The sequence below is a fragment of the Xenopus laevis genome, chromosome 3L (assembly GCF_017654675.1).
Source record: "Xenopus laevis strain J_2021 chromosome 3L, Xenopus_laevis_v10.1, whole genome shotgun sequence".
NCBI lineage: Eukaryota > Metazoa > Chordata > Amphibia > Anura > Pipidae > Xenopus > Xenopus laevis.
The window spans coordinates 150,030,867-150,050,202 of NC_054375.1; the positions used below are offsets into that span (position 1 = coordinate 150,030,867).

Sequence of the window (19,336 nt, forward strand, 5' to 3'; positions counted from 1 at the left end):
CAAGTTGACACTGAAATGACAGGGACAGTCTGCCAGAAACAGAGCTCAGCAAGTGGAATGGAAGTTTGGAAGCAACAGGTTTGTGTTCTTGGATGGATGGATGGGGGGGGGTTGTTAATGAAATACTGTATATTATATATGTATTTATTTATATGTGTGTGTGTGTGGGGGAACTGCATATCACGTTGCATAAAGACCATAAGGGATGCCTGTAATGTCTTCATTTGCAAAAGTGATAACTAGATAACAAGGAACAGCAGCGATTTATCTAATGATCTCTATTTCTCTATATGTGTCTTTGAACTACACTGTAGATTTCCACATTGCTCCCATGGGGATTGAGAAACAGTCAGACCTGCCCAGTATTTACACCAATAATAAGAGGCTCAGGGGAGGGGTTAGTGGAATAAGGAGTTACAGGGACAATAAGGGGCTCAGGGGAGGGGTTAGTGGAATAAGGAGTTACAGGGACAATAAGGGGCTCAGGGGAGGGGTTAGTGGAATAAGGAGTTACAGGGACAATAAGGGGCTCAGGGGAGGGGTTAGTGGAATAAGGAGTTACAGGGACAATAAGGGGTTCAGGGGAGGGGTTAGTGGAATAAGGAGTTACAGGGACAATAAGGGGCTCAGGGGAGGGGTTAGTGCAATAAGGAGTTACAGGGACAATAAGGGGCTCAGGGGAGGGGTTAGTGGAATAAGGAGTTACAGGGTCAATAAGGGACTCAGGGGAGGGGTTAGTGGAATAAGGAGTTACAGGGACAATAAGGGGCTCAGGGGAGGGGTTAGTGGAATAAGGAGTTACAGGGACAATAAGGGGCTCAGGGGAGGGGTTAGTGGAATAAGGAGTTACAGGGACAATAAGGGGCTCAGGGGAGGGGTTAGTGGAATAAGGAGTTACAGGGACAATAAGGAGCTCAGGGGAGGGGTTAGTGGAATAAGGAGTTACAGGGACAATAAGGAGCTCAGGGGAGGGGTTAGTGGAATAAGGAGTTACAGGGACAATAAGGGGCTCAGGGGAGGGGTTAGTGGAATAAGGAGTTACAGGGACAATAAAATGTGTAACAATGGACTCCTGCTATCAGACCTGGACTGACAAGATGTGGGTTCTGGCAAATGCTAGAGGGGCTGCTATAAGGTGCCATAGAAAGTCTGGTTGGGCCTGTGTGTAAGTGAAATGTCAGGGCCAATTCTCAGTCCATACTGTGGGCAGTGTAAGGAGGCAGCACAGAGGGGCCCCAGACAATACAGAGTTGACACTATTAGGGGCCCATATATTACTGGTCACACATTGGATCTGATTTTGGTTAATTCTAAAAGCCAAACTGATTCCCAAAACAATGGGAAACAAAAGAAAGGCCAGAGACATAGAGAGATAAAACAGGAGCTGATAATATGAGAGAGAGAGGGAGGGGCTGTGACTGGTGCCACTGGGGGAGACCATTAAACTAAACTGTGAGAACAATTGCGTCATTGTTGCGTTGTTTCCATGGTTACAGAATAGCTGAAGGTCGATACGCGGGGATGGGTCGGTACCGGGACCCAAATGCATCCGAACACCAGACACGGGGCAGAGGAGGGAAAAGAAATGCGAGGAAACGCCCCGTTAAAGTGATTTGAGGGAACGTAGAAACAGGAAGTCCTTAGTGGGCGTGGTTATGTTATGTGGGCGGTGCGCTGTCCCGAGTAGGCTTCCGTACCGGTCTGTTTGTGCCATGTGAGCTGGGAGCAGATGCGATGGAGGTAGTGACACCGGGGAGCTGGGGGGATTCTTGTCCGCTGTAACTGTGGCGAGTCTTAGGCCTCTCGGTATTGTTTGTGCGTCTCACTGGAGAACTCGTGTGTCTGGGGCTCACAGGAGCTCGCGGCCCATCAGGGGAATTGCAGGTCTTTGTCTGTCACTTGTTACAGTGTTTACATTGAGTTATTGGACGTGTGACCCCTCTGCTGTAATTATCGACTTGTTCTGGATCATTGATTACCCCCAACCAGAAAACAGTTACTGGGGCTCTTCTTATTGCTGGAGAACCTGTCTTTGTCTTCTTCCCTCCCCTGTCATCATTACACCCTAGCAACCAACCTGTCCTCATTACACCCCAGCAACCAACCTGTCCTCATTACACCCTAGCAACCAACCTGTCCTCATTACACCCTAGCAACCAACCTGTCCTCATTACACCCTAGCAACCAACCTGTCTCCATTAGACCCTAGCAACCAACCTGTCCTCATTAGACCCTAGCAACCAAACTGCAGTTCAAATCTCTGGATAAAGCCTTAAATGCTTCCAAAATGGTAACTTAAATATGTAATTGTAGCTCTAACAACCCACCAGGCTCTGATTTCACTTTCCAAATTCATTCCCCACTCACCTCACTATCACCCCTCACTATAGAAAGACTTTACACCCCCTTTACTTTCTCATAGGCTGCGTGTGTCATATTGATGTTATGGGTTGATTTATAAAAGCCACCAGCACAGGTAGGTCGGAAGGTGCTATTATTACATCACTATGTGTGTAACGTGTGTGTAACATTGTCTGTGTGCATGCGGGTGCCATAACTTGTGCACAGGGCCAGTCCACGATTTCATCCATAGTTGCGCTGCATGCGTTTGTGCCCTCACACCCACAGTGCTGCTGCTCTGTAACAGAGAACATGGTTGTACTGTGTATTTGTGTGTGTGTGTGTTAAATGTATGGGGTTTTGTCTCAGTGAAATGACTGGTATGTGTTAATGACCTGCTCTGTCAATGGCTTCTGTGTTCCCAGGAGTTGGACATGAAATACGATGGCAGTAGGACCTTACATTGAGCCCAGTTATTTGTCTATAAAATACAATCAATGCATGCTTGTAATGGTCTCATACTTTTATATGGTTAAAGGCTAAGATCATCGTAGAATTAACTATAGGGGTAATGTAAACATCAAAAAAGCATACATAATGAGACGAAATAACAAAGAACCATTGAACATTATTAAAGAAACATATATGCTGTAAGTATACTGTACTGTGTATTTATTCCAGAAACACTATTATAATTGTGTCATTTATATATTATAATCCCTAAAGGCCCTAGAGAAGCATATTCAGTGTACGCTTGACTGATCAGAAATCAACTTCCCATAAATCACCAACTGTTTTTTACCTTCTTTATGTCTCCAATGTACCCTAATGCCCTTTAGATTGTAAGCTCATGTGAGCAGGCCTCTCTGATACTATTTTTACTCTAACTGTTGTTTGTTAATTTTTAACTGTAAGACTCCTGTTAGTTATAAATGAATGTAAAGTTGTGGATTAACTTGCTGGCACTATATAAATAAACAATGATGACAATGACAACTTTATACATTTTATTAGTCAGCTTTTGGGCAATAGGGCACAGGTTACATAGCAAATAACAGATACGCTCTGTAGAATACAATGAGTTTAGTACTTAATCAGGGAGATAAACAGGAATCCAGTACCATATATGACTCTCTACAGAACTCGAGAAAGGGCAAAACATAGAAAAATATGGATTTTTAAAAGAATAGGCCAAATTCATTCTAAACACGTGTCCTATTTATTGTGCTCGTTTTTAGCAAAGGTGTTTTAAGGTGTATACTGTCCCTTTAATTGTTAAAAAAAACTTGGCGTTACTGGTCCTTTAATATTGTGATTAGAGGCTTGTGTATTATTTCTGTGCGATCGCATCTACTGTGCAACTACTGGAGGCTAAACCTGTTCTATATACATGTGCCTATATATATATATATATATATATGTATATATATATATTTATTTTTATTTTTTTATTTTATATATATCTGCTTGCATTTGTTTTTAGGCCAACTTGTACATCACTACTGGGCTTTGTCTCTGACTGCCACAGTTAAAAAGCTCTGAGTAACATGAACTGTTTGTGTAAGATGGCATTGAGTAGGGCTGGAAGATAGGCACATGCTGTCAAAGGGCTGCTTAGGGATCGTCATAAATGATCAAAACAGCACAAGTCAAATAATGTCTGCCAGAAGCCGATACAACAAGACTGATTAATAATCAGAATATACAGACTGCACTGGGTCCTGTGTTGTCGTGTAATCTAATGTGGATTTTATAGTTTTTGTATTGTTTAATACTAACTTTCTCCAGCTCTGCAGAACCAGTGGCTGCAGCAAAATAATCCTCCAAATAAAATCCCAGTTTATCTGTTTAAATCTGGCTCCATGATCTTTGTCCCTGCAGCTGGAGTTGGAAACAGTAAAGGGGATGTAAAGGCAAAAATAAAATCCAATACAAATCTCTACACAGTCGCCGACTGCTCTACAGGGAAACAAACAAAGCTGCTTGAGTTCTGCATGGCTGGGAAGTAAGGCGGGGCTCCCCCTGCTGTTCATAAGTATGATTGTTTCCCTGCAGAGCAGTTAGGAACCGTCTGACAATTCCTATCCACAGCAGTAAATGAAGGGAGAATTTCACTGCATACAGTCAGGTTTCTTATAAAAACGGTACACATTTTTTAATTGAAGTATATTGAAGTTAGGTTTCTTTTTCATTAAAGAAAGTAAAAATAGGATTTTATTTTTTTGCCTTTACATGCCTTTTAATCTGAATGTTGTCAGATGTTTTTGCGTCTTGCACTGCCATCTGCCTGCCTTATGTGAGTTACCCAGCCCTTAATACTGGCAACTTTGTACCCCCTATTTCCCCTGCACTCCAGTGGTGTATCTAGATAAGGACCTCTTATGTTGCAGCACCTTTGTATTTCTTTCCCAGGTTTCTAACAACATAATGGCAGAAGGTCTTCCCAATGATGCCAAGGGGGCAGTGTTGATGCCCAGTGACTCCCTACCAGAGGGCTCTGTTCAGGTCAGAGGATATGATTTTAATCGTGGAGTCAACTATGAAGCTTTGTTGCAGAGCTACCTGACCACAGGCTTCCAGGCCACACACTTTGGGCAATCGGTCAAGGAGATCAACAACATGGTGAGTGTGATGTGGTGCTGGGAGGAAAGGAATCTCCTTCAACAGCAGATATCACTTCCTACTTTAACCAACTAAGTTGGCAAGAAGCTCTGAAAGCTAAATCTGAAGAAGACAGATCTGGAGAGTCTTTCAAGCTAATATGGTCTCTTTATTTTGAGCTTTGCGATACTAGAAACAGGGAACAAATATTTAGGTTTCTCTGTATTTAGAACATATGTCAGTCGGAGAATCTGATTTTCCCAAAAACATTGGCTTTCTTTATCATCCACTGGATTATTTATGTTTTTTTTTATATATATTTTATCATTTGTTACTATATTGATTTTTTTATAATTTTTTTTGATAACCGATTGAAAACGTATTGACTATCTGAAAATTTCTTATTCTAGGTTCATGTTTATTTTGAACAAGCACCCTGAAATGTTACCTATAATATGTTTTTGAGACTGCAGAATAGTAGCTATCATATTGTTTTCTTTCGCTGTCCAGTGTGAAAATCGAATAAAATATTTGAAACCGGCTGTCACTTTTGTAGTCAGTTTAGTAATGCATAGCATCCAGTTGGCAGTCATCTTTGATTGGTCTTGGTGCCATTAATCTGTTGAAAGCAAATGCCTGATTGTTTATTGGTGGTTACCGCTCTGGGGAAAAGGTCACATATAGGGATGCACTGAATCCACTATTTTGGATTCAGCCGAACCCCCGAATCCTTTGCGAGATTGCTGAATACTGTACAGAATCGGAATTTGCATATGCAGATCAGGGGTGGGAAGGGGGAAACATTTTTTACTTCCTTGTTTTGTGACAAAAATTCACGTGATTCCCTGCCCCTATTCGGATTCGGTTAGGCCCCTGCACAAGGATTTGGCCAAATCCTGCTGAAAAAGGTGAATCTTGGATAGGGTGCATCCCTAGTCACATGTTACTACCTAAATGTAAACTAATTTCACTTTGGGGTGTGTGACTCGGAAGGGGGGCCCTAGGCTGAAAAGTAACGAATATAAATAAGACAGACGGCCTTTCTCTGCAGATAGAGGCTAAGTTGGCATCTCCCGGAGGCTGCACCATCTTTCTCGGATACACATCGAATCTGATCAGCTCTGGAGTACGAGAAACTATACGGTATCTGGTGGAGCACAGCATGGTAAGGGACTATGGCAGTGGGTGGTTTTAGCCTTGTTGGGTTTAGCACATCCAGACTTTGAGATTATCTGTCCTAATTGCTTTCTTTAATCATGTTAGAGCTAGAAGTGTATCCAACAAGCTTTTTTTACAGATGTGGAAAGTGGGTGCATTTATGACCATTTCAGCTGAATCTCATTTGTCACTTTTTGGCGGCTTCTCGTTGGCTGGAAACTAAGGGGGTTGGAGGGTAGAGAAGGCGCTAACTCTCCCGCCAGTTTGGATTGGAAGGTCAGTCATCTAGTTAAACGTACTAGTTACATCTTTGTCTCCTTACAGGTTGATATTGTAGTCACTACAGCTGGGGGTATTGAAGAGGATCTGATTAAATGTCTGGCACCGACTTACCTGGGAGACTTTAGCTTGAAGGGGGCAGACCTAAGGCCTCGGGGCATTAACCGGTAAGTAACACTTGACCTAAGCCTTTTTTTGTTTATTCCGTGACTCCCGAGTCTCGTATCCACTCTTATCTCTTCTTTGCAGGATCGGGAATCTCTTGGTTCCCAACAATAATTACTGTTTATTTGAGGACTGGGTCACCCCAATACTGGATCAGATGGTGTTGGAGCAAGATACAGAGGTAAGTGGAGACTTTATTAAGGTGGCAATAGATGGAGAGATCCGCTCGTTTGGCGATGTCGCCAAACAAGCGGATCTCCCTCCAATATCAGGCCCACGATCGGATCCTAGCGAACGGGCGGTCAGATCGCGGGACTGCATCAACGAACAGATGTGGCCACGATCCGACAGGGTTTTTAATCCCATCCGATCGAGATCTGGCCGACTGGAAACCAGTCGGGGGCCCCCATACACGGGCCAATAAGCTGCCGACTCGGTCTGTCGGCAGCTTTTATCGGCCTGTGTATGGCCACCTTTACACAAGTTGCATCAAATTTTAAACTTGGCAAAACCCAACTTCCTCAGGGCACCAAGTGGACTCCCTCCAAGATGATCGCACGTTTAGGAAAGGAGATCAACCACCCAGACTCTGTGTATTACTGGGCCTATAAGGTATTCAGCCTGACTCACTCGTTTAAAGGCTTCCCCATTCCTATCACTGTAAGTAATACACTTTTGTCTTTGGAATGACAGAACAACATCCCAGTGTTCAGTCCTGCTCTGACGGATGGATCACTTGGAGACATGATGTATTTTCACTCATACAAAAACCCTGGCCTCAAACTTGACATTGTTGAGGGTATGTACATTTGAAATGGCTCTGATCACAGTTTGGATTACTAAAAAAAAAAATACATATATATATTTTTCATTCCCCCTCATTAGATATACGGAAGTTGAACTCCCAAGTCATCTTTGCGAAGAAGACAGGGATGATTATTTTGGGTGGGGGACTTATCAAGCATCACATCTGCAATGCTAACCTCATGGTGAGTGTGGGGGGATTCCTTGAGCTGTTAGAGAGTGCACACACCTTGTTCCCAGTATATATTGATAACTAGTAATTCAGAAAGCCCTGGGAATCTGCTGCCAACCCCATAAATATAAAAGACCGTCTCCATCATTCCACCGAATTGGAAGGAATTGAACATCTTAGGGTGGGGCATATGTGCTAGAAACACAGCAATAGCTGCAATCCACAGGGACCGGAGCCCAAGCAGTGGGGTATTAAGAGTAATGTTTGATAAAGGGTTTGTTAACATTTAGTATGATGAAGAGAGGGATATTCTGAGACAATTTGCAATTGGTTTTCATTTTTTATCATTTGTGGTTTTTGAGTTATTTCACTTTTTATTCATCAGCCCTCTACTGTGCAATTTCAGCAATCTGGTTGCTAGGGTCCAAATAAACTTAGCAACCATGCACTGATTTGAATAAGAGACTGGAATATGAATAGGAAGTGATAAAAAGCAGTAAATGTGTAGCCTTACAGAGCATTTGTTTTTTAGATGGGGTCAGTGACCCCTATTTGAAAGCTGGAAGGCAAATAATAATAAAAAAAGACCAATTATGCTTAGAATATAACAAACTAAAAGGTAACATAAAAGTGAACCACCCCAGGAGAACTCCTAAACACTAACCATGCCAGAACCAGATACAGAACACTCCTATACTATGAAAATAATTGCAATGACAAGGATGGGTCCAAAACACCTCACATTACAGAACTGGATCACACTAGTAAATCAAACCGGCCTCTTATCAAGCTTCACTTTATTAGCCAGAGGTTTGCAAAAATTTTTTTACAAAATCTGGAGCCCATGGTCGGAGGCAGGGCTAGGGGGGGTCGCAGTTCCCCAAAGGGACTGATATACCAGCCAAACCATTGAATGAAACATTTATTCAATCTATATTACCTAAACACTATAGTAGAAATGGTTACCTTAACGGCATGTGTTTTGTTTTATGTTGTGGGTTTTAAAACAATAACATTTTACCTTTAAAGGAGAACTAAACCCTAAAAATGAATGTGGTTAAAAATGCCATATTTTATATAGTGAACTTATTGCACGAGCCTAAAGTTTCAGCTTGTCAATAGCAGCAATGATCCAGGACTTCAAACTTGTCACAGGGGGTCACCATCTTGGAAAGTGTCTGTGACACTCACATGCTCAGTGGGCTCTGATTGGCTGTTGAGAAGCTAAGCTTAGGGCTCGGCACTAATTATCCAGCAGAAAATGAGCTTCCCTGGCTGTAATATAAGCTGATGCTACAGGTTTGCTGATTATTAAATTCTGATGCTAATTGCACTGGTTTCTGTGCTGCCATGTAGTAATTACCGGTATTAATTACTAATCAGCCTTATATTGTGACATTTCTATTCTATGTGTACTGTATATTGTGAGTGGCTCAGTAAGTGACAGCAGCACAGAGCATGTGCAGTGAATCAGCAGAAAAGAAGATGGGGAGCTACTGGGGCATCTTTGGAGACACAGATCTTTACTGCTAAAGGGCTGTGGTTGCCTTGGGCTGGTACAGAAGCTCAAAACATAATGTACGACATTTCTAGCTACTTCTTTAGTTAGGCTTTTGTTCTCCTTTAAAAAAAAAAAAAAAAAAGCGAATCACCTGTTAAATGGCGCTCTCACTTTATAAACTATGATGACCAACAGAAGGCTAAGCGGTAATCTGGCCTTATATTTACATGTCTATTAGACTGCCCATTATTGTATGTATCCATCTTGTGTTGGGCTGTGTAGCCCCAGAAACTACAACTTTTTTTTTCTCTCCTCAGAGGAATGGAGCAGATTATGCAGTTTATGTAAATACGGCTCAGGAGTTTGATGGTTCGGATGCCGGTGCGAGGCCGGATGAAGCCGTGTCATGGGGCAAAATCCGTATGGAAGCGAAACCTGTCAAGGTCAGTGTTTGTATCAGAAACCAAACTCTTCTTTCCTACCATCTGTGCCAACTCTACTACTTTCTTTTCTCACCTTGCACTTTCTCCCTACAGATCTATGCTGATGCCTCTCTGGTCTTCCCTTTACTCGTGGCTCAGACTTTTGCACAGAAACAGGCAGATTTCCCTGCTAAAAAGCAAGAAGAGGACTGACCCCCTAAAGCTTTATAGCCAGTGCCATCTGTCTTGGCAATCCCCTGCTTGTCAGTTCATACAAACTGTGTGTGATCTGCCCCCTGGCACCCAGCCACATCTTCTGGAGCCTGTACGCCTGCATTTCTAGGATGTGTGTACATTAGTATGAGTGCAATAATAATGTACCATATAAGCTTCATTTGTACATACACTAGGCAAGTATATGTAGGGGGGTGGGTAATTATTTAATTTTCTTGCCTGTTGTAATATGTATTTTATGGTGTATATTTAAGTTTTATTTTTGTGAAGGAAGGTGTGAATACAGTGACCCTACCAAACTCGCCAAGCAGACGTTAAGGAACGAAATAAAAAAAAGTTTTCAACAGAAATGTATTGAGTTGTGTACAAAATAGTAAATGTCAGGGCACCTTTAATCAAAGGCTTCAGCTGCCCCCTTCCTCTTCATACGACGCCCCTCTCCAAACCTGCACCCCTCCTTCACTTGCAGTGAGCAGGCAGCACTCTGTGGGATGGAAGGAGAGAGACTGCACAACTGCTTTACCCACGGGAAGTTTCAGAACCAACGAGCCCTGCAGGCAAGAGAAGGATGATATATGAACTATATACATTACTTGTAATTAGGGATGCACCAAATCCAGAATTCGGATCGGAATTCGGCCAGGATTTGGCCTTTTTTCAGCAGGATTCGGCCAATCCGAATCCTAATTTGCATATATAAGTTAAGGGCGTGGAGGGAAATTGCGTGACTTTGTCACAAAATAAGTAAAAAATGTTCCCCTCCCCACCCTTAATTTGCATATGCAAATTAGGACTCCAAAAATAGTGAAGCCAAAATAGTGAATTCGGTGCATCCCTACTTGTAATACCCACTTTCCACATCTGTAAAAGGCATTATACAACTAAGCTCAAGCTGAGGCAATTAAATAGGGAATAAGAATTTCATGATACAGGCAGATGAACTGGGAAAAAAGAATTAGTTAAATTTTTATACTGACTTTAAACAACTTCTCTACTCAAACTCGAGCCCACAAATTGGCTGCTAATTGCTTTTGTCTGCTTTAAAGAGCTGCACTTCAAGTTATGTGCTTCAACAATATAGAGATCTTGGCCAGGACCAGACAATGGTGGTTCTCCGACTGTGTTTCGCCGCAGGTGGAAAACCCGCTGTTTTTCTGCTCCTGGTGCGCCTGCACTTGGAAGCATTGTTTGTACTCAGGTACAGGTAAAAGTGGCGGATTTTGGCACGGATACGCAACATTTTGCATTTCACACCAAAATCCAGTCGCAATGAAAATGCAAGGGGGATTAGCAGGCGGAGAATCTGCTACCCTGCTACTCCCCCTTGCATTTTCAGTTATGTGCTAAACATCGTCTGGCCCTAGCCTTAGGTAAGATGCAATGGCAGGTAGTTCTAGGGAATGAATCTAGAGCGATAGCAAGTACAGACAGGTAGTTCTAGATCAGGGATCCCCAACCTTTTTCACCCGTGAGCCACATTCAAATGTAAGAAGGGTTGGGCAGCACCATAAGCATGAAAATAGTTCCTGAGGATTTCAACGAAGGGCTGTGATTGGCTATTTGGTAGCCCCTATGTGGACTGGCAGCCTAGAGAAATTTCTATTTGGCACTGCAACTGTTTTTTATGCAACCAAAAACTTCCTCCAAGCCTGGAATTCAAAAATAAGAACCTGCTTTGAAGCCACTGGGAGCAACATCCAGGGGGTTGGGGAGCAACATGTTGCTCATGAGTAAGGGTTGGAGATCACGGTTGTAGATAAAGAAGCTATAATTAGGTGTTTGATGTAGACATTTCTTAGGACACTGAATGGAGATACATTCCTGCAAATTACTTTCCCACCCTCAGCTCCCGTCTCAGGATGCCCCTCTATTGCTCTCACATGTAATGCCATCAAAGGGAGCTAGACCATAGAAAAAGGGCAGAGGAGAAAGAGCAGCAACTTACCATAGGACAGAGGTCCCCAACCTTTTTTACCCATGAGCCACACTCAAGTATAAAATAATGTTGGAGAGCAACACAAGCATGTAAAAAGTTCCTGCAGATTCCAAATAAGGCCTATGATTAGGTATTGGTAGCACCTATGTGGACTTGCAGCAAACAGGAGGCTCTGTTAGGCAGTATACATGTTTTTTATGCAACTAAACCTTGCCTTTAAGCCAGGAATTCTAAAAATAAGCACCTGCTTGGAGGCCACTGGGAGCAACATCCAAGGGGTTGGAGAGCAACATGTTACTCACGAGCTACTGGTTGGGGATCACTGCCATAGGACAACGGTACCTCCACCCTCATACAGCAGCCTCATGCCAAAGTAGAAATGTAAACAATCAGACTGACAGAGGGCCCTGCTCATGTGAGCTTACAATCTGGAGCGGTTGTGTTAGAATGCCGGCGCACCATTGGGTAGTAGGTTGACCTTTTAGGCAACTGCACTGCCTACTATACAGTTCACCATGTTACCTATGTATAATAAAAATTGCTGGGCCCCCTGAAACCCAAGCTTAACCTCTCAGGAGTGATGCCCTCCCCATCCTCTAACAGCACTGGCATTGGGCAATCCCTGCACTGAGCGATCAACACAGCAAAGGATGACATTGTAACATCAACAGGGAAATAAAGCTCAATAACTATAAGGCTGTGCACAGATATTCCCAGCAATATAATGTATCAGTAAAAGCCAGTGCCACTATCTGATACTGTGTCCTCTAAGCCATCTTGCTACACTGTCTGAACCAAACAAAACACAGGACAATGGTGTATTGAGTGACAGATAAATCACCACTGGGGTGACACATCCCTGAGGGGACAGAGAATTGGGAAACAGGACGGTTATATCTGGTGTCTGTTTTTAGACGGGGTGGGGTTTCAAGCGTTGCGTATGAGGCAAAGAATATTGATTACTCCAACTTGGAAGATGACAGATCTATATACTGTATCTTCATAGAGTATAGTCTGTGTTTGATGTCTCTAAACTAGAACTCCCAGCAACCTTCGCGGTTCCAGCAGTGCAGCCCTCTATCTTCTGGACTTAAAGGGGTATGCATAAGCACAGAGTGGGCTTCAATACAGTACAATACAGACCACCTGCACTAGAGAGGGTGCTTCATCCTAAAACTAGGAATGTCTGATATCAGGACTTCAGCTCCAGATCTTTATAAATAGATTCCGCCCCTCAGTCAGTTTGCTTTATGGCATTTACACCCCCTTACCTCCACCAAATCCCAGAAGCACACTGTCCCGTCCTCAGAGCAGCTCAGCACGTGAGTGTCCTTCTCGCTCAGACAGCTGTCCAACTTGTAACTAAGGTTCTGGTGTCCTGTATACCTATGATGTCACACAGTGATGTCATTATAGGTCTCCCCCTGGATATATACATTTTTACTTCAGTAGACACACACATTTAATAATTTGGTCCCTGAGACCCACAAGTGTATATTATAAATGAACCAGATATTCAGAGTTCAGATGGATTGATGACGTTACCTGAACTTTCTTTAAAAATTACATCATTAGTAATAAGTTATAACAGACTAGTGTTACTACCAGCACCCAGTCTTCCCATTATATCCTTATAGTGTTGCAATTCAACCAGCCTGGTAGGGCCAAACGTCTTGCACAAATACCAGCCTCCCTGGAGCCTTACAGAAGGGCCCATCTCTCTGATGTCACTAACGATACCCCACCACCCAGCTCTTAGCAATAACTGGTGTTTGCAGGACACCCCCTAATCTAATGCAGCAAACCCCCCGTAGTCCAAGAACTCCCTGCAATATATCTGTTACTGTCATAGAGCCCCAGCCTGTTCCCAGCATGCATTACTCACTCTCCCAGCAGCTCTCCCGTGTCCTTGTCCAGCAGACGCAACGTGGAGTCTAGGGAAGATGCCAGAAGACACTGTGAATCCTGGCTGAAGCTCACACATGTGATAGGGCCTGTGGAAAAAGCACGGTGTCAATGTTTTATATGCTGGAAATGTTAGGGAAAGCCAGAATTTCCTCTAATAATTGAAAGACTGTCATGGCTCATTAGTCCTCATTAGCTAGAACTTACTGCCAAGATAATCTGCGCACATCTCTCCTTTCCGAAGGTCATAACGACGCAGGTTCCCATCTACCGACCTGTAATAATACACAGAGGAACGGTCATTACCCATCTCATATGATGGCATGAAAACGTGAACCATGTTGATACAGACAGGAGGGAACTATGGGACATGAGTCTGTCCCTCCCACTGCAGGGTGATACAGTGACACAGACAGGAGGGAACTATGGGACATGAGTCTGTCCCTCCCACTGCAGGGTGATACAGTGACACAGACAGGAGGGAACTATGGGACATGAGTCTGTCCCTCCCACTGCAGGGTGATACAGTGACACAGACAGGAGGGAACTATGGGGCGTGAGTCTGTCCCTAGCACTCCCCCACACTTATAATCACTAAACAAAAGCAAATATTAAATAATGAAACAGACCCTGCCAAGATCTCGTGAGCTGAAACTTTGACACTGGAGATTCCATCTTTGGCTTCATCCATAATCTGAATTGCATCAGGTCTACGGGAGCGGCAGTCCCAGCACCGTATCGAGGAGTCTATAGAGCCTGGGACAGATAGAATGCATCAAAAGAGTGTATATAGTAAAATAATGACCCATCCTAACTATAACATTTTCCTGCTGAATTGTGCTTAGTACAGGGGAATACCTATGCTGCCATAGTTTTATGGGATCTCTCTGTACAGACTATGAGCAAACTTAGGGACTGTTCCTGCTGAATTGTGCTTAGTACAGAGGAATACCTATGCTGCCATAGTTTTATGGGATCTCTCTGTATAGACTATGAGCAAACTTAGGGGACTGTTCCTGCTGAATTGTGCTTAGTACAGGGGAATACCTATGCTGCCATAGTTTTATGGGATCTCTCTGTATAGACTATGAGCAAACTTAGGGGACTGTTCCTGCTGAATTGTGCTTAGTACAGGGGAATACCTATGCTGCCATAGTTTTATGGGATCTCTCTGTATAGACTATGAGCAAACTTAGGGGACTGTTCCTGCTGAATTGTGCTTAGTACAGGGGAATACCTATGCTGCCATAGTTTTATGGGATCTCTCTGTATAGACTATGAGCAAATTTAGGGGCTGTTCCTGCTGAATTGTGCTTAGTACAGGGGAATAGCTATACAGGTTACAGAGTATATTTATATAAACTACAGTCTGGTTATTTCCTTATGGGACCAGACTGTAAATTATATCCTTATAAACGGGGCGTTCTGACGTCAGAACTCGCCGTTTATAACAGGGGTTCCCCAGCCGGCGAATTTGATGCAGCGCGTCAGAATTTGACGATGCACATCCGAAATTGGACGCCGGCGACCAGAATTGGACACCGACCCCTCTCCCGGCATTTCACACAAAATGTAGATTATAATGCATAATGTACCCCCTACTGAAATTTATAAAGATATTAGAAGTCGGAGTTATGTGACCTGTATAAAATATATGGTCACATAACTCCTCGGTGACATAATATCTTTATAAATTACAGTAGGGGGTACATTATCCAATATATATATAAATATATATATATAATAATAATAATTTTTCACTAAAACCCTGTGAGTGCCGAAATCCTTGTTCACTGCTTATTTCCAATGCTGGCACTGAGGTATTAATTTTGTCTACGGAGTGCACCATTCCTTTGGCTATATATATATAGGTAAATTAAGGGGGAGTAGAGCTCCTGCAACTCAGAGAGACATTACCTGATATTATCACTGTTGCTTCCTCGTTAAACTGCACACAATTCACCTTCTATGGGAAGAAGAGGGGGAGCATTAGCAGTGGGATAGGATTACAAACGTGAGAACCTGCCAATGGTGGAGTGGGAGAGTTGGGTAAGACTCACCCCTGCATGTCCACGGAATTTCCTGACCACCTGACCCTGTGCCACATCCCACAGAATGACAGTCTTATCTGAGCTACAGGAGCACAGCTGGCTGTTGTCACATGACCTGCGGAGTGGAAACAATGGGGATTTTACAGGTGAGAAGAATCGGAATCTTGATCACACACAGTAAAAGAGATTCCATAAATAGACTGAAGGAACTGTCACTGCCACTAGAGGGCACCCTCACCCTCAGGCACCAGCAGTAGCTCTGCATTCCCTCTTGCTATGCAGGTTCTGACAGATTCTACAGCACTAATTATATATATACATACATATGTCAATTTTTAATTGTAATAACAGACCTATAACAATGCATGACAATGCTTAGAATATATTTGTTTTTTTTTCAATGTGAATATTCCAGCTCTGTATTTTTTATAGGTATAAACCAACACCTCTCTCCTTAGGTACTTACCCCGCTGTATCCAACACCTCATACCCATGGCCACTGTAGGTTTTCAGCAAACTTCCCTTGTGTGGATTCCAGAGCTTGAGTGACTTGTCGCTGCCGCAGGTCATACAGTAATTGCCATCCACTAATAAACAAAGAGCACTGCTTAGTATTCACAGCCAAGAACTGCCATGTGTAACTACAGGATACCACATCATGCAGCTCTACAACCCTCAGCCCTCCTGTTTTGTTGAAATTGTAGTTTAACAACATCTGTAATGTCCACTGGGACAGAATGTTCTGTTATACAGATAGCTAGAATCTCAGCTGCCATAAAGCAGGACAGGACTGCTGCTTACAATGGGGATCAGATAGGATCTGTGCAGCCACTGGGACAGAATGCTGTTATACAGATAGCTAGAATCTCAGCTGCCATAAAGCAGGGCAGGACTGCTGCTTACAATGGGGATCAGATAGGATCTGTACAGCCACTGGGATAGAATGTTCTGTTATACAGATAGCTAGAATCTCAGCTGCCATAAAGCAGGGCAGGACTGCTGCTTACAATGGGGATCAGATAGGATCTGTGCAGCCACTGGGACAGAATGCTCTGTTATACAGATAGCTAGAATCTCAGCTGCCATAAAGCAGGACAGGACTGCTGCTTACAACAGGGATCATATAGATCTGTGCAGCCACTGGGACAGAATGTTCTGTTAAAATTTCAAGCAAACCACATTTACTCTTCAGTTCACTTTCCGAAGTATGGGTGCATGCAGGTCTGGACTGAGAATTAAAATAGGCCCTGGCATTACAGGTACACAGAGGCCCAATCAGCCCACATAGAGGCCCAAACAGTCCCCACAAGCCCACTAAATAGTGACTTTCTATGGGACCTTATAGCAGCCCTTCTGGCATTTGCCAGAACCCACAGAATGCCAGTCTGGGCCTGGGTGCACGTCATAAAAACCTGTTCACCAAGGTCCCCACTTGAATACATTTCTCACCAATGACAGCACTCCAAATTCTTTTTTATGATTAAAATTCGCCTTTATTCATTCCATATTGGGGCAGCATAAGCTTGCAACGTTCCGAGTGGCACTCCATTCTTTATCAAGCATTGATAAACAGTGGAGTGCCACTCGAAATGTTGCAAGCTTATGCTGCCCCAAGATGGAATGAATAAAGGCGAATTTTAATCGTAAAAAGAATTTGGACTGGTGTCATTGATGAGAAACAGAATGTTCTGGATCAGTGATAGTACAGCAATACCTTACCTTAGGATGAAGATTCTCATGTAGCTGGAATGGATTAATAGATTCATAGGGAGACAGTATAGACGTTCAGAAGTCTAGCCTGATATTTTAGCCCTAAAATTTTGCTGCACTAGACCCGGGCCTTTGTGGCCTTGGTACAAATCGGGGCCTGAGAGCATCTCTGTAGGTATTTGGGGTGCCCACATGGCATCAACACATATAAGATCTCATCTTAATATCTTTTCTATCTTCATTCGAAAGTCTTATCTTCCATGTCATCTACATCTCTACCCAACTTCTGGGGAACTATTACTAACAGGAAAAGGGGAACAAGCTACACCCAGTTTAAAGGAACATTCAGTGTAAAAATAAAAACTGGGTAAATAGATAGTCTGTGCAAAATAAAAAATGTATCTAATATAGTTAGTTAGCCAAAAATGTAATGTATAAAGGCTGGAGTGACTGGATGTGTAACACAATAGCCAGAACACTACTTCCTGCTTTTCAGCTCTCTAACTGAGTTAGTCAGTGACTTGAAGGGGGGGCCACATGGGACATAACTGTTCAGTGAGTTTGCAATTGATCCTCAGCATTCAGCTCAGATTCAAAAGCAACAGTTATGACCCATGTGGCCCCCCCTCAAGTCACTGATTGGTTACTGCCTGGTAATCAATCAGTGGAAACCAAGGAAGCTACAAAGCAGGAAGTAGTGTTCTGGCTATTATGTTACACATCCAGTCACTCCAGCCTTTATACATTACATTTTTGGCTAACTAACTATATTAGATACATTTTTTATTTTGCACAGACTATTTATTTAACCAGTTTTTATTTTTATACTGAACAATTCCTTTAAAGCTGGTGTTATACAGACATACACTGGGCACAGGGACATTATTCAGAGCACTGAGGATTAGCAGGGCATAGCTAATGACTGGGCAGTAGTGATGTGTGGATATATCCAATACCAGTGGGTTCACCTGCAGTTTGAAGGGGTTTGAGTGGGTCCAGCTATTGCTATTGCCTCAAGCCCTTGTGTGTTACCTTTTCTATCATATTTCCCCATCCATCAGGTTAAGTTAAAAGTCAGGGCTTGGGTGGGTGCAGGTTCTCTAGGGGATGACTAAGCTTGGGTTCTGGTCATAGTTTGTGTGACCTGCACATAACTTCTATGTTTGTCTGCCTTCTTATGCCTTCATTTATTTGTTTGCACATCCTGATAATTCCCCAAAACAATAAACCACTCACTGGTCCCATCTGTGGTTGCATTTGGGTGGTTCTTGGTACAGCCCCATACAACCCATCCAACAACAACTCATTGTCTACCCTTTTTGTCTGCTCTCTGGAAAGTGATTTTAAAGGCCAAATAGAAGCCTGGGCTAGCACTTTAATTCACCCAGTGCAAACGGATGTCCAAAAAAAAAACGGAGTCCAAAATCCTGACCACCTGACCAAAAGGCTCATAACAGCAAAATCTTCAGAATCGCTTTAAAGGAACAGTAATGTCAAAATATGAAAGTGTTTTAAAGTAATGCAGTGTTGCCCTGCACTGGTAAAACTGATTTCTTTGCTTCAGAAACACTACTATAGTTCATATAAACAAGCTGCTGTGTAGCAATGGCGGAAATTGAAAAAAGTCTATATGGCACAGATTAAATAATGGATAACAGATAACACCATTATGTTCTACAGAGCTTATCTGCTGTGTAACCTGAGCCTTTTCCCCTTTGAATGGCTGCCCCCATTTCTACACAGCAGCTTATTTATATAAACTATAGTAGTGTTTCTGACACAACAGTTTTACCAGTGCAGAGAAACACTGCATTATATTTGTATTACTTTAAAACAATACATTTTTTTTGAAGTTACTGTTCCTTTAATCCTTGGTCTAGGGAGGGCCCCAACCCCTCAGAAAAAGACCCAGACGGGCAAGGGTCTTTAGGTCCAGTTTGCCGCAAGGTTAGGGGGACCCCTTTATCTATACCCTCCATACAAAAGGCTAATAAGGGGCAAGACTTCCATAAACCCCTGAGAGAGGGCCAGGTTTTCAGGGGGAAGAAGCACAATGGC

General features: G+C 43.0%; 2 protein-coding genes across 5 annotated transcripts in view; one reads left to right on the forward strand and one right to left on the reverse strand.

Annotated features, from left to right (window-relative positions):
- dhps.L (deoxyhypusine synthase L homeolog) lies at nucleotides 1-10,026 on the forward strand. 4 transcript variants are annotated; one of them, XM_018253696.2, is made up of 11 exons: nucleotides 1,664-1,740; nucleotides 2,423-2,476; nucleotides 4,753-4,962; nucleotides 5,993-6,106; nucleotides 6,424-6,545; nucleotides 6,628-6,724; nucleotides 7,069-7,155; nucleotides 7,237-7,342; nucleotides 7,429-7,532; nucleotides 9,338-9,463; nucleotides 9,557-10,026. In XM_018253696.2, exons 3-11 carry the CDS (start codon nucleotides 4,768-4,770, stop codon nucleotides 9,653-9,655), a joined length of 1,050 nt encoding a protein of 349 aa, XP_018109185.1. In that variant the 5' UTR covers nucleotides 1,664-1,740; nucleotides 2,423-2,476; nucleotides 4,753-4,767; the 3' UTR covers nucleotides 9,656-10,026. The 4 variants fall into 4 exon arrangements, with proteins under 4 accessions (XP_018109183.1, XP_018109184.1, XP_018109185.1 ...); XM_018253694.2 differs by lacking the exons at nucleotides 1,664-1,740; nucleotides 2,423-2,476 and adding an exon at nucleotides 1-78; XM_018253695.2 differs by lacking the exon at nucleotides 2,423-2,476 and having other exon boundaries at nucleotides 1,611-1,740.
- Nucleotides 10,011-19,336, reverse strand: part of wdr83.L (WD repeat domain 83 L homeolog) — a 17,234-nt gene continuing 7,908 nt past the window's right edge. The window contains 8 exon segments of the mRNA NM_001096235.1: nucleotides 10,011-10,227; nucleotides 12,884-12,998; nucleotides 13,498-13,606; nucleotides 13,725-13,792; nucleotides 14,147-14,273; nucleotides 15,435-15,483; nucleotides 15,578-15,683; nucleotides 16,035-16,155. Of these exon segments, the coding sequence (NP_001089704.1) occupies nucleotides 10,081-10,227; nucleotides 12,884-12,998; nucleotides 13,498-13,606; nucleotides 13,725-13,792; nucleotides 14,147-14,273; nucleotides 15,435-15,483; nucleotides 15,578-15,683; nucleotides 16,035-16,155 (842 nt within the window). The 3' untranslated portion in view covers nucleotides 10,011-10,080.

What these genes read in the sequence shown, in the direction of transcription:
- dhps.L (XM_018253694.2), top strand. Translation starts at nt 16, where the DNA reads ATGACAGGGACAGTCTGCCAGAAACAGAGCTCAGCAAGTGGAATGGAA. An exon ending in ATCTGGTGGAGCACAGCATG is followed by an intron (nt 6,107 to 6,423) that starts GTAAGGGACTAT and finishes GTCTCCTTACAG; the next exon opens with GTTGATATTGTAGTCACTAC. An exon ending in TGTATTACTGGGCCTATAAG is followed by an intron (nt 7,156 to 7,236) that starts GTATTCAGCCTG and finishes TTGGAATGACAG; the next exon opens with AACAACATCCCAGTGTTCAG.